At 43.5% G+C, this 15,050-nt stretch overlaps 1 protein-coding gene across 1 annotated transcript; it reads left to right on the forward strand.

Moving 5' to 3' along the window:
• The first annotated feature begins 129 nt into the window (after positions 1–129).
• On the forward strand, positions 130–14,402 carry LOC311495409 (GTPase HRas). Its single transcript, XM_084554836.1, has 6 exons — positions 130–622; positions 7,852–7,995; positions 8,849–9,027; positions 10,443–10,602; positions 11,210–11,334; positions 11,472–14,402. Exons 2-5 carry the CDS (start codon positions 7,885–7,887, stop codon positions 11,327–11,329), a joined length of 570 nt encoding a protein of 189 aa, XP_084410962.1. The 5' UTR covers positions 130–622; positions 7,852–7,884; the 3' UTR covers positions 11,330–11,334; positions 11,472–14,402.
• Positions 14,403–15,050: the final 648 nt, after the last annotated feature.

Consider the following 15,050-nt stretch of genomic DNA (forward strand, 5'->3'; position numbering starts at 1 on the left):
CACTAACGGACCCGTGGCTCCATGGGAAACGTAGTGCACGCATAGTTTGGTTGATGGTTAGTTTTCTAATTTTGGGTGAGGTTGTTTCAGAAATGAAATCTTAGCTACAGTGAAACAGGTCTTAATCAGCACTTCTTTCAACTGCTTGCGGTGATTCCTTTCTGTCCGGTTTAAGTACCACTTTGTAAACTTGGATTCAGTAGTGGAAAAACCCGAGGTTCGAGTGGCCTTCAGGGGTGAGTTGCAATATTTCCGACGGCGCCGGAACGCAACAGTGTCATGCATGGTAACCGGGGCGGTTCTATGTTTGATAGAGCTGGGCGTGGGCTCCTCTCACTCCTCATCCCCTCTTGCTCTCTGTGGAAGCACATTGTTCAACGCGGGCTCATTATACCCAGGACCAATGAAGGCTTTGGTGCATTTTAGTTACTGAAAATTAAACACTTTATGGACAGAGAATAGGACGAGGCAGATACCTTTGAAGACGGCGGGAAGGAGACCAGGAACATTTTGTTTTGCCCACATTACAGCTGAGAGACATCAGTATTGAAAGATATTTTTTTTTTCTTCCTCTCCGGCAGACGAAACGTCGCTCTTGTGGCTAATTAGACCTCAGCCTGTTGTAAGTATGCAGCGTTCATTCCTGTGTGAGAAATACGTCGGCAGTGTCTGTTATTTGTTTTCTGTCAAATGATAGCTCCTCGTTTTTATACTGTGCTTTTCTGGACACCGCTGGAGATTGCGGTCCACAGTTGTTAGCTAGCTATCTGAACATTTTAATTCACGCCCGGCGAGCTTGAACGTATTTAACCCGGCGTATAACTCATGCTTGCTTTGAATCCTGCAAACACGAGGGAGAATTACACAGAATAGGGATTTAGTTTGAGCCTCATTTAACAAAAATATATATATATATTGGAAATAACCTGTCTCTTGAGTTCGGGTGTTGAAACTTACAAGGGGGAAAACATGATTTCCGTGAATTTCCTCTATGTCTCACTTTGAGAATCGAAGGTATTTTCAATTCGCACAGCCTTAAAAAGAAAATAAAATAAAATAAAGAGAATTTACTTTCCATTTCCTGTCTTTTTTGTGTAATGTAAAGACAGCCTTGAGAATGAGGCTGCTGGTGCCAGTAGTGGCCACACAGACAAGTAGGGTGACGCCCCGTCACACTGAGTAAAAACTGAATGTATCACTGCGGAAGTGAGATTCCATTACAGGGCATTTGCAAAGATGGTTATAGAATCATTTCTACTCTTTAAAAAAAAAAAAAAAAAAAAAAAAATCCGTTTCTGTGACTTGAGAAGAGGGGGCAAAGCTGACAAAGCCGCCGCTAATGTCTGTTTGGCTTTTACTCAGAGCTTGCCCATAAGAGCTTTTCAGACGAGATGAGAACAGTTTATCCATCTCAAGCTGACTTTAATCACTGTCAATATTCATCACTCAAAGTGGCATTAAACGTTTAAGTCAAACGAAGCATGAAGCCTCTTTATTGTTGACTTCTTGGCATGTAATTTATTTTTTTTTTGACTGATCTCTCTCTGCTGAGCTCTTGACCAAACATTTATTTGTCTCATGATCATACACACCGTGGCATTCATTCGATTGCTTTAGCTGGGTCCTGCATCAGTCCCGGAGACAAGAATTTCAGGCAGCTGGAAAACAGCTGGATGTAGTCCAGTGACAGAGGTGTGATGATAATGTGTTGTCCCTTTTTCTCTGAACAGCTGTAGGCTGGATGCTGCCAATTAAAGCTGCATGCCAAAATAAGTGTGGCTCCTCTAAAATACCGTGAGCCAAAATTTTCTTTGGTGTTTTTATTTTGTTGAATGGACACATGCGAGCCTTAAGATGGCTCTGGTTGATTATTTGTGTATGAATTTAGGGGACACGGAGAGAGATCTCGCTTCTTAGGGTGTTTTTTTTGGGGGGGGGGTTCTTCTATCGGTTGAGCTGCAGCTTTGTTTCTGTAACCTGCTATAGGTGCTTTCTGTGCTTTCACATTGTCTCACAAACTGAAACAGCCGGACGAGAGTCACTCATTCCTCCAGTCTCGCAAAAAAAAAATATATTTATATAGTTTTGAGGTGTCTGATGGTAAGCCTCATGGCTCCTCTAACTGGCAGGCCTTTGTGTAGAGGTCAGCTGGCCTTTTCATCTCTGCTGCTGCCTCCTCTACCGCCTCACTCTGCCCGACAAGCTAAATGGATGACCCAGTAGGGAAAAGGTCACTTGGACTCCAGTGCCTTTAAGAGTGCCTCGGTTAAGTGTATACTCACACAGACACGGGAACATTTAAATGTTTGCAATTGAAGAAACAGGAAGAGAAATTGTTTATTAAAGAGGGTTCCCCCTTAAGACTTTAACAAATTTATGATTTCCTCCTGGTGTTTTGTGTCTTTCAACTCTAGAGGAAGGAATAAATGGTCAGTCCTGCTTTTCAGCGTGTAAATAATCCACTGTATTCATCCTCACGTTGACAACAGACTTCATTAGACCTGACTCGCTTACTTGTGTGTCACTGGCTTCAGAGAGCAGAGGAGTGATTCCTCAGCTCCAGGTCAACACTTATGTTTGGATGCTGTTTAGGAAGATGATGTCATTGGAGAGCAGGAGGAGGGTGCGGTGGGCTATTGAGGCTTTAGGATGGGTCCTGGAGCCTCAGTATTCGACCGTGATACCTCCCTAGAGAGGGTCTCCTTACCATCATCGCTCCATTAAAAATCTATTATCTCTGCAGTGGGCTTGTGGCTCTGCCAGTATGGATTCTTTAACCAATTAAGCACTTTAATGGAGAGCAGAATGCAAGTTGACTAAGATGGTCATTCATGTGCCCTTCTTCCTTCGTCATGTGTGCTTAAGCTATTTCCAGGTTAGGCAGAATTCTTGTGGCTTTATTTGTCAGAGCCAAGACTTGGCTTCGAAAAAGTCGGGGCTTTTCATTATTGATGATCTTTATTTTCCAGGTCGACCCTTTCCTCTTTTGTTTGTTATGCCCTTGGCATATAGTAAGAGTTTCCCTATCCCTGCCTCGCCTTAGGTCACTCTCTTCCTGCCACCCCTATCGCTCCTCTGTGCTTTCACCCTCCGTAAGCTGCCATGTAAGATTATCCTCTTGGTCCAGGCAAGACTCTAGGGTTTCAAAAATGAACTGTTAATTTCCAAGGCCGGAGGTGGCGCGCTATAAATAACCCTTAATGCAAACATGCTGTATATTGCTCCTTGATCAAATGGGGAGCGGCTTTAAAGATTTTGGTGACTTTGCAGTGGAATAGGTCACCGCTTCTGCAGACAGCATTGCGCTTGTAGCCTGCCTGACAGCGCTACCACGAAACATATTCATTACTACTAATATATGTTGCGGCTTTAATATGTCACTGTGCCGTAGGGTAATTGCCTTTTGTCAGATACGTACAGTGTGCAAAAGGAAAAACCGACCTTTGTGTGACCTCATCGTGTCTTGTTTTGTACTTGTACATGTCAGGAGCAAATGAGGACTGCACACTCACCGTGCAGTGGCAAAATCTGGACTTCAGAGGAGAATATTGTGGTGTGAGACTGGGAGCAGGGTAACCATAAGTGTGCACAAAACAGAAAAAAACTTCTCATGCTTAGTCCCGGCGCATGAATGTCAAAAAGATTGATTCACTGATGACTGTGACCTCCAGAGGCTGTGTCCTCATCCCTCCTCCTCTCCATCTACAAAGACCACCAGCTCAGTAGGAGCCCCTCCTGACAACAAGTGGCTCCGAGACTACGACGGCATCTCTATCAATGATTCATTTTGCTATTCATCTCCATATGTATGTGTGGATTATTAATCAGTCGCTGTCGTGGCCTAGTTTGAGGGAAGATGGCACGTCTGTCTGCTTTCCTTCCCCCAGTCTCCCAGTAGCAGGCGCGGGTGTGTTGAATTTGCATTTCAGGCCGTAAATTTCAATCGTTTGGCAGGTGCACGCATGGGATCTGGTTCTGTAGAAGGAGTTCTGTAACCAACCACGTTGAAGAGCGTGTTTCAGTATGTGTGCGTGTGTGATAGTGTAGATGTAGATGGCACTCTCTTTTTGTTTTTGTGTCTTAACCGTTCAATTCGCTGTACGTTACCGGCATAAACGACATAGGAAAATCCTCAGTTTCAATATTTGCTAATAGTTGAAGCCGTTTACTCTCAATTTTTGACAATCCTTTACTTCTATTTTTATTTGTCTTGCAGTGCTTGTGATAAACTATTTTCTCTAAATGACTGCTCTGAGATTTAAGTACTTTTTGGGGCTCTGGGCAATTGGGATTGTGCTTTGTCTCTATTATCTGGCCTTTTTATAGCCTAAAATAGAAATAATTGTTAGTCAATTGATGCTTGATGGCTATATGTGTTCACAGTAGCTGCATTTTCACTGCAAGAGCTTCTTTCTGCCGAGATCAGGAACTTTGGAAGTTTTCAAAGTGGTTTCACTGTAGGGATCAGGTTCTAAATTAAGTTCAGGGGAAATTATTTTACCACTCCCAAAAGTCCCTGGTAACTTCTCTCTAAGATAAATAAAGAATGATTTTATTTTATCTTATCTTGTGTATAAAAAGTTATTTTAAAGTCTAGGATTATGGGCATTTTTAACACACTTTACTGCACTTCTCTTTTTCATTGTTGACTCTTTGAACCCATTTGCCAAGCAGTCAATCACCATCAAGGGCCTTGAATCTCTTGATTCTTTCAAAGTTTACTGTTGTTGCAGTGTGAGACAAATAATGATTTGCATTACAGCCAGCTGCTGGACCGGATTGGAACCGGTTGTTGTATAGTTGTACTATGGACTGTAGCGGAAATAAAGACATCCATTCATGACATCCATCATGAAAAAGGCTAAAAGTTTTGGGTGCTTGGGTGCAAACATGTCTACAGTGTCTGCTCGCCGTTCCAGTACCCTATAACTAAAGCGTCCCTATGTCTATCCTGTCCCTTTCTTGAGCTTGTAGCCTTCAGTGACCAAAGTCTGTCTGCCCCGCACAAGTCTCTCCTTTTAAGCACAGCTGCTGTTTATTTAGTTAGAGGAGGCTCTGAGGAACGGGCCTGGCGCTGCGGCTCCGCCACGGCCCCAGTACACCAGCTAGGGCAAGCTGCACCGTGTGCCAGGTTGATTTATTTACAGGGAGGGAAAAAGGAAGCTAAATGTTTGGCCACAAGATTGCGGGGTCAGTATAATTTCTTTCCTGTTGTGCTTCAGAATTAAAGCACTGAGGACGTTTTTTTTTTATTTATTTATTCTTTAAAATATACAAGGAGGTCGTTGTTGATACTGGTGATGGTGCTCAGAGCTACCTGTTCTGTTAAGGCTTACAGGATCAGGGATGTAATGCAGGAACTTGTGTTCTTGTGTCTGTGATTGAATGAGAGCAGCTAAATGACGACCGCGTATTCAGTTCTGTCAATCATTAACATCATTCCCGTCTTAGTCTTGGCTAAACTTAGTCTCTCCCCTCAGCTCAGACACAAATAACACAAAGAGGGATTTTTTTTATTTGTTGTTTGTTTTTCTTCAGAGGTTCATGCAGATTCTATTAATACGCCACCACACACCGAGACAAAAATATGAAGATGTCATTTATTTTTCACTCTTCACACGTAGCTTCACATGATTGGTTCTCCTTTGATGTTCTTGGTGTTTCTTTTAAACCGCTCAGAGGCTGCGAGCATAATATCACCTGTTACGGCGCTCTTTCTGCAAGTAGACTTTAAGATTCACTCCAGCTGCATGCGCTCCTTTGGGAGTTAAAGCACAAGAGAGAGGGTGTGTGTGTGTGTTATTTCTGCTTCGACCGTCTGAAGCACCGATGTACAACACTCCTCAGTGAGCCAGGAAGTTGAGCAACAAATATTACACAGAGTGCATTTAATGTTGGGAATGACGTTTGGTTCCCTGGAAAAAAAAAAGAAATAGAATAAATAAACGGTAAAGCCCTGTTTGTGACGTGTGGCGCTCATGAAATCCTGACAGATTGATTATACACTGCAGCAGGTGGTGCAGGTTAATGATTTTCTTCTTCGGCCCTTTTTTAGGAACATTAAGCAACGTGAGACAGTGTTGATGAGTGATGAGCGAACTTGCTGACGTGTTTAACCCCATGTGTCTGTTTTTTACTCTAACCGACTGCATCTGAACTTTGAGATGTGAGAAAGTTTGAGGAAGACAAAGTTGAGGCTAACAAGGGGTGTTAGATCGAGAGTGGTGGCTTTGTTTATGAGTATTAGAGACAGACATTTGTAGTGTATTTTTACTTAGAGCTGGTCTCCATGAACATGGTATAGAAATCCAGAGGTGAATTATGTATTTTTTTTTTATTACTACCGTCAAACAGAAAGTGAAAGAGACTTAAACTCAGGTGTACAGGTATTCCCAGTTATTTTCCGATGAGCGCTGTCATGAGAAATGACATCACCTAGATGACATCACCTGACTACTCATTATCTGCACGATGTCAGACCGTAACCGCAGTGCATTTCCTGCGTTGCCACGAGCCTCCGGCCGACCTAACTTGCGGTTAGCCCTAGATTTGCTCTTGATTCAATCTTGCAAAATCTTCAAGATGGATTAATATGACGATCTGACTCAACATGTCCTCTGCCGGGTTGGTACCAGGTCATTTTCAGGATGTAGATTTGCTAACTTTTCAGTATGCTGAGTCACACTTTGCCACAGATCGTTAACGGAAACACCCATATTACAAGTTTCTTTGTCACTCGTTGACTTTCTTACTCCCTGGAATTTTACTGGCCGACTGTGGTGTGATGTGATGTGGGTGACATCAGGGGATCTGTGTGTATTTATGCGTCCTGTGTCTGTGCATGTTTATACAGCGCTGCGCTTCTGTGGTTCCAGCTGACTTGATAGTTCATCATGTTAAAGCCTAAATAACTTCCATAACTTTCACTTTCCATATTCGTCACTGCCACCCACCGCGTCTTTCTCTCAACTCTACCAATCAGCTCGGTCAGATTTCTCATTATTGTTTAGTTTTTCTTCTAGGTTTTAAAATGTAGGCTAACCCTATAAGTTCCTGCTTACCTGCGTTGGCTAACAGAAGGTGGTTATCACTTGCGTTTCTCTTATGTTTCTTCAAAAACAGCTTTGATTTATGGCCAGCAAAGTCCACTAACATCGACTAGACCTATTAAGTCGGCGCAGTGGGTCCATAGGGGGCAACTGCAGGCACACCTGGAGTCATAAAAGCCTCTTTTTTTGGGGGGGGGGGGCTCTGCTTCTGGTGCTGTGGATTGATACCAATAGAAGAACCAAGACAAAAGAAAATGTCACAGCTTTGATTTCAGCCCGTTTGTAAAATCAGATTCCACCGTTCTCTTGTTAAAATCATTTCACTTTTTTTTTCCAATTGCTGTATTTTTTAACATTTCTTTAAAATTGATGCGTTTGCTCTGGCATCTGTCCCTGTGTGTTCGCAATTAGACATTAGTATTATAACGCCTGAGCGATGAAGATCTTTCTGCCAGTGTCATGCCCCTCCTTTCTCTCTCTTGCTGCCTCCCTAGCTCTCCCTGTCATGCACACTCTCTGCTGTTCTCACTGAGCGAGGATTGGAACATTGAGTACCTTCAGCACATTTTTCACATTCCCCTTTGAGGGTCTCAACCTCAGCCCCCACTACACACACACACACACACACACACACACACACACTCAAACCACTAGTGTTTCTCAACAGTGGGCAGTAATGGTATTGTCCTATGTTTTGTCTGTACCCCTGGTTGTGTGCTGGCTGGGGCCAGTGCCAGAGGATAGCTCAACAAAACTCTGTGTCTGTCAGTGTGCTAACCCGCACCTTTTCCTCTCTCTCCAGCAGTGGCGTGTGCGGTGAGCAGCGGCGGCAAAGATGACGGAATACAAGCTGGTGGTGGTGGGAGCTGGAGGCGTGGGCAAGAGTGCACTCACCATCCAGCTCATCCAGAACCACTTCGTGGATGAATATGACCCCACCATTGAGGTATCACCCCACGCTCTTGCATGTCCTACACTTTACTCCTGTGGGTTGTCAAAGTGCAATCTATGTGTAATTAATGTGCGTGTTTTCATATATAAATGTCCAAACACAAGACAAGGTCACGGCTGAAGAATATTTTTGTTGGCTCGGTTTATTGAGACAGCGGCTCAGTCTAAACCAAGTTACTTTAATTGAATTAATTAAAGGCGGTGGCAATCCTTAAAATGTTCAAGCTTGGGAAGAAATTCCAAATTTGGCTTTAATAAGAAGCATTTACTCCACACTTTTTATTTAAAGTCTCATATTTGTCAGAAAGTAAAACATTGCAAAGTGAAGAAGGAAGCCAGCGAGACTGTTTTCTCCCCTCTTTTCTCTCTCTCTCTCTCTTTTTTTTTCTCTCTCTCTCCCTCTCTGTCTCCACACTCTCTCCCTCTCTTTCTCACCACGCCTGCCTCTGGCCAGACAATGTCCTTTTTGTGTATTTGCATTCCTGGCCCCTATGCTCTAACAAACAAAGGGACAGCACTCCATGTTTTTGTGACTGCATGTTGGAAGGCTAAACATTGGCTCCGATGCCTCGCTCCCCTGATCTCTTGATTTTCATTTGACCTGAACGTGAACAGGGAATTAATAATAGCAGATGCAAGTTAATGCACAGTCAGCCGGCATCATATTCAAAACCTGTGTCTTTTTATGTGTGCATGCTGCAATGATCGACCAAGAGTCCTCATCGATGGACCACCAGTTTCCTTAAAGCCCACCTGAAACATCTGTTTAGTGTCTTACATGCATGTTTGATTGACGTCTTTAACATTCTCCAAATAATGTCTCCATTTTTTTTATTTTTTTTTTGCAGGACTCCTACAGGAAGCAAGTGGTGATTGACGGGGAGACCTGCCTGCTGGACATCCTGGACACTGCAGGTCAGGAAGAGTACAGCGCCATGAGGGATCAGTACATGAGAACAGGGGAGGGCTTCCTTTGTGTCTTCGCCATCAACAACACCAAGTCCTTTGAGGACATTCACCAATACAGGTAAGGAAATAAAAACAAAAGAGAGAACCGGGACTCCTCAAATGATGGCATGAAGGGATGTGAACATGTGTGTTTTCTGGCCAGATAACAGCCCGGTTAGGGCGGAGATTAGAAGCCTTTCCTTTCTTTAGGCTCTCTGTACGTGGGTTTGTATATGCAGTGTGCGCTACAGGGACTCCCGTGGGGTCTGGAGGGAGAGCGGTGTGTATACGTGTCTGTGCCAGCTCTCTGCAGTAGTTGGGTGATGTCATGCTGTAGCGTTTAACACGGCTAAAGAAAGCTTAGCCCCCAACAGGAGGCTTACAGCACGATGCCAATGAAATCGATCCTGACTCAATTAGAGTAGCAGGGAGAGGTAGCGCTCCCAAGGACAGGGAAGGAGAGAAGGGAGGGTTTCAGCTGGAGACGACTGTGTTCTCTCTCTTTGCCACATTTAGTCTATCCCATCACATTAGACAGTCACGTTCCAGTCTTTCATGTGGCGTGTTAAAGACCCTACATATGTACTGTGCCACCCCCTGTGCAGCTTTGCCAAGTGTAATTCACAGATTCATTTGGCTTGCAGCCATTGCAGCCCAGTCATTCTTTTATTTTTTTTGGGCCCTGCTTTAACACAACTGCCGTTTAAGCACTGTGTAACGTGTGGAAGCGTGCATAGATCTCTGGCTCCGTGTTAGAATAGGTGGCGGCCCAGTTAAAGCTGTTGAGTTATTTAAAGATCAGGTGTCTGATAGTCAATGGAATTGTTGAAAAACTTCTCTGGCACGACATGACGTGTGAGATTGATGAGATTATGTGTGCTCTCGGTGTTCTCTTGGAATCATGCACACGCCTATTAGACTTGAACTACATGCCTCACCAGCACATAACAGCTCTAAGGTCTAAACATGTCTGCTGTGACATCAAAACTCAGAGCAAGTGAGGTCATAAACACCATTAGGATTGTTGACTGCAGAGGGGCTGGCCTGTCTGTCGTGGAGTCATCCTGCTGTATTGGTGCTGACTGAGAAGAAGGGCTTAGCTGATAGAGTGATCTGACCCACTCCTCTCACTCAGTTCCCCCTGGCTGCATGGCGTTTGGCACTTGCTGCTGTAGTGATGAGGTAATGCTGTTTGCCGCCTGCCTGTTGTCCATCCCTCCCCCTCCCTGTCTTCCTCTCTACCTCCCTCCTTCAGCAGTGCAGCACAGCCCAGCACCGGCAGGCCCTGGCGCTTCCTCTGGGTCCTAGAGTTCCCCGGGTGGATTGTTCTCCAGTGGTGGAGCCGCTGTTGTTTATGAAGCTGGGAGGATCCCAGACCACGTAGAGACATTTTAATATGGCTGAAGGCAGGGCTAAGAAGGGTTAAGGAAAAAAGTAAACGAAAGCTTTGTATATTAAATGCAATTTTCCTCTTTTTTTTTTTTTGCAATTCAGGGAACAGATTAAACGTGTGAAGGACTCGGATGATGTTCCCATGGTGCTTGTGGGAAACAAATGTGACCTCCCGGCACGCACAGTAGACACAAAGCAAGCTCAAGATCTAGCCCGCTCATACGGCATCCCTTACATTGAGACCTCTGCCAAAACACGACAGGTAGGTACTCAATACACCTACACACTATGCTTGAATTTCGTTGGAAGAACACATTTCTTTCTCTTTCCCTCTTACATTTGTATTCACTAATTCCTCCCTCCCATTTTCCTCCCTTTTGAACCCACAAAACTCAAATTCTGTGTAAATTTTAAGACCCCCTATGAAGTGCGGAGAATTGGCCAGTGGTATGATATGATTTGTATTGCTGGGAACATTTTGTTATGCCGCAGGCAATGACTCATAGCCAGGTTACCTTGGCCCGAGAACAGAACTAGAGTATTTGAAAGGCCTCATAGTCGCCGTGTTTCTCCCACATTCTGTGACTCACTGTCACATTTCATGCAGGTACATACAGACAGACACATTCACAGGTGAACCTGCCGAATGTCTGTCACTCCAAAGGAGACGCAAATAATCATAATATCGTCACGATTTCTCCATTAGTGGTGTATGAAATGATTGCGTTTCCATGGTAATGTTACCAAGTGATGAGCCTGAAGTGTTTGTTGACGGTTACAAGAGGCGCGTTCGGTGTACGCCACTTATTGCTGACCATAGTCATTGACATTTAAATTTTTCTGTAACTTTTCTGTGTGTGTGTTCACAGGGAGTAGAGGACGCCTTCTATACATTGGTTAGGGAGATCCGACAGCATAAGCTGAGGAAGCTAAACCCACCAGACGAGAGCGGTCAGGACTGTATGAGCTGTCGCTGTGTGGTATCGTGATCCAGGTGAGGAGTTAAATACGCAATAACATTCACCAAATATATTTCTACCTGACCCTTTCAATTTAAAACTTCAACAGTTTCCCAAGAAGTAACAAAACTGCCCTAACATCTGTCCCGTCTTTTGTTATTTCATTTCCCAGATCACCCATACACATTGAGGAGAAATGCTACAGTGTGAAGTGGCAGCATGGACTTGAAGACAGGAAGATGAAACAACTCAATGATGAAATATAAACTTTTTTCAAAAAGAGGACGATTGAAGCAAAAGCTCTCAAGCTGGGGCATGACTGAACCATAGACTTGAACGGAAAGGAGGATTTTTGGACTGTTGCCAAAGCGGCTAGCCTGAACTAGCCTGGTCCGGTCCCTTCTTTTTCGTTGGTCCACATTGGCCTGTGAGCAACACCACTAATCTTGACTCTTCGTCAACTCCAGTGTGTTCTCACTGGGTAGCTCCACAGTTTTTCTGCTAACTTATTGTTTTCAGTCTCAACACTGGTCGCTAAAGGGGGGTGTCCCTCACCTCCTCTCACCTTGAAAGCCTGATACCACTCCCCCCTGCCTATCCGCTGGAAGGACTGACTGACTTAAACGGAGAGGACTGGAACGGACATTTAGTCACTCCAACATCCCTCACATAGCCCACCTTCCTGTACACCCTACCTGCCTTTGGTTTCCTTTGAACGGCTGTGTAGTCCTTTTTGTTCTACTGGGTGCAGGGGGTTGAGGCTGACACGGGAATAGCTGTAATTTTTAGTTTTTAACAACTAGCCTAGCTGTAAAAATATCTTAGATTATGTTTTTGATATGGAACATTTATGCGATTGGAAGATCTTAAAGTCACCGAGCACTATAAGTGAACAAAGGTGCTCGTTTCAGGTGGCACCTGGTTTGATATTTTTATTGACCCGCCTGAGTTTGTCGAAAAGTTCTTTGCAATAGATATCTTGAATGGAAAGTAGACAGATTGACTGTTTTGGCTGAGTGCAGCTGTCTTCTCTCTTTACAGATGTTTCATCGCGAGTTGTCTTTGTGGAATAATAATAGTAATGGCTAGTGTACGTAGGTTCAGGTGCAATAGACTTATCTACTTTCCAAATTACACAAAGTATTGGGAATAAACCATGTCTCACGGCTACCTATTTTTCTTTTTTTTTACTTGGAGAGGTACAGTGCATGAAAGTGTACTTGTCATCTTGACGGTTGCTGAAGCAGCAGAAGTTGCCCAAATAATTAGAGGAACACCCTACGCGTGTACAGTGACACAGAAGTTTCGGACAAAATGACGAGTAGTTGATTTTTCATGCATTTTTATTTCAGTAACTGTATGGTGCACGGATAGTTTATCGTGATAACAGCTAGTTTAGAGTTTGAGAGTCGCTCCTTGTGGTCAATAGGGCTCAGGAATCCGGATCCAGGAACGTCTCAATTAACAGTCCTGGAAGCCAGGGTTAGGGACGCCACAAGTTAAGAGTGTAACGCACAAGTCCTGCATGAAGAGTCAAACCTCTCCACACACCTTACTATCCTCAACCTACTTCTCTGCCTCTTTTGCTCTTCAAAGGAACAATAACGAGTCAGGTGCTAGTCATGTCATATTTACTGTGTGGACCATTGTGTGCGACAGGTGACGGATAGTGGGTCGTGGGAGTGCATCGCTTCGTTTCTCAATCCGGACGGGTTTACGCTCTCCATAGCTGTGTTAATTGCTGCCTAAATAAAAAGACTGATGTGTGTTTACTTTGCCTTATCTGTTAGCTAGTTTGTACCTCATGTATGCAGCAGGATCTACTCGAGTTGGTTATCTGTTCTGTTTGACGTATTTGTTTGTTTCTGTTTGATTGTGTGTGTGCACCAACAGCAAAAAAAAAATATTCAAGTGTGTTGACTTTAGACATGCGCTGTACAGAATTTGACAAGTCCCTAAATACACTACACTGATTTTTATTTTGGGCTTTTTGTGTAATAGCAATCTTAAGACGTATCCCAGTATAAGCCAAGTTGTCTTAATCAAATAATCCGGTAACATTTCGGTTCCATTACGTTGGAAAAACGCAATGGTAATTACTTAGAATCCATTTATTACAGGTTAGACTAGTTCATTGAATTGGTCCTTGACACTACAGGCAGGTTTTGGCAACATGCTTCAAATGCAGACCTTAGACAAATTCTGTGAAAGCAGTTACAAATTGAAATGGAAATGATGTTCTTATTTCTGATTCTAATCAGTTTTGTACAATTAAAATGTTTTTGTTTGTTTGTTTTTACTCGCGCCCTGGATTACACATGAGGAGCGGTGGGGGGGATGGCGGTCAAGTTGTTCATCAGTTAACTGTTCGTTTCTCCGCTCGGAGGAAGGATATGAACTGTGAATGTGTCTTTTTATTGATATTGTTTGAAAGAAGCTTTTGAAATTTATATTATTGAATTAATGCAGGGGAGGATCCTTGGTCCCACTTATGGCTGTGTTGTTCCCAATTTTAATTTCTCACCCACTATACTCAAAGAATTTAATGGATAGAAGGAAAAAAAAACAAAAAAAAAACAAAAAAAAGAGTGTGGAGTTTGTAACATGTAATTGCAGTCCTGACAGTATGCTTGCCCTTTCCCCGCCCCGTCTGTAAACTCGGTCATAATACCATAGAGTTCCACAAATCTATGCATTCAAATTCCCATCGCATTAGAATAGGAGCATCATGTTGTCGCAATATTCAGCCAGCAAACCACCAGTATACATGTCAGAAAACCCGGCGAGCATGACGAAGACTGTACGGACCACTGGGGGTTTTGTGCAGGGATACAGTGGGCTCAAGGGCTTCTTTCTCCCCTTGCAAACTGTGGAATGATAATGTCTATTTAAGATGTATTTACTCTTTGAAAATGTGGCAAATGTATTGCAGGACAGGAATAAAGATGTCAAGATGAAACTGTGTCGCTTCCTCAACTATTGAGCTTTCTTGTTCCCCTTAAATGTGGGATTTGCTCCCACCTACAGGCTGTTTCGTGTTTCACGTTTGAGAATATGACGAGGCCGGACTGGGACAGATATGCCCCACAGTAATAAGTAGTATAAACACAGTTTAATAACATAAATGTTCTTGGCAAATACTTTAAAAATTTTCCAGCTTTTATGGTTGGATATTAATATACAATGGAAAGTGCAGCTCTCACGAAGCCTCAAAGGACGGCCATAAATCCGGTGCTCTTCCAAAGCGCTACCAGTGTCACAAACACAAGGTTTTGGGATTCCAAACAACAACTCCCTCCTAGATGAACTGTGTACATTTAATATGTTTATATAGTGAAAGCTTTAGCATCAGTTCTGACAGATTCATTAATTTTCTGTAACCGCTTGTGTTCTGGAGGGTCGTGGGGAGACTGGAGCCTATCCCAGTTGTGGACAGGTCACCAGACTACCGCGGGGCTAACACAAACAGACAATTTAGAATCACCAGTTGACCTTTATACGGTGGGAAGAAGCCGGAGTACCTGATTTCTGATTATTTAAAGAACTATATTTAATAGAAAACAGGTCAAGTCAAGGAGTGGGTAGAGCTTGACCTTTGAGATAAGATTTGTTTTTTTGGGTTAGGTGATTCAGATGCGATGGTTAAAGCTATGGTTTATGGTGTCTAGTGAATGGGGTTAGTGGGCCAAGTTCGTGTGTGTCTTTGGTTACTTCCAGGAACTGAACAGGAAGGAGAAAGTTCTCAAGATAT

This window comes from Chelon labrosus, assembly GCF_963514085.1.
Source record: "Chelon labrosus genome assembly, chromosome: 11".
Classification (NCBI taxonomy): domain Eukaryota; kingdom Metazoa; phylum Chordata; class Actinopteri; order Mugiliformes; family Mugilidae; genus Chelon; species Chelon labrosus.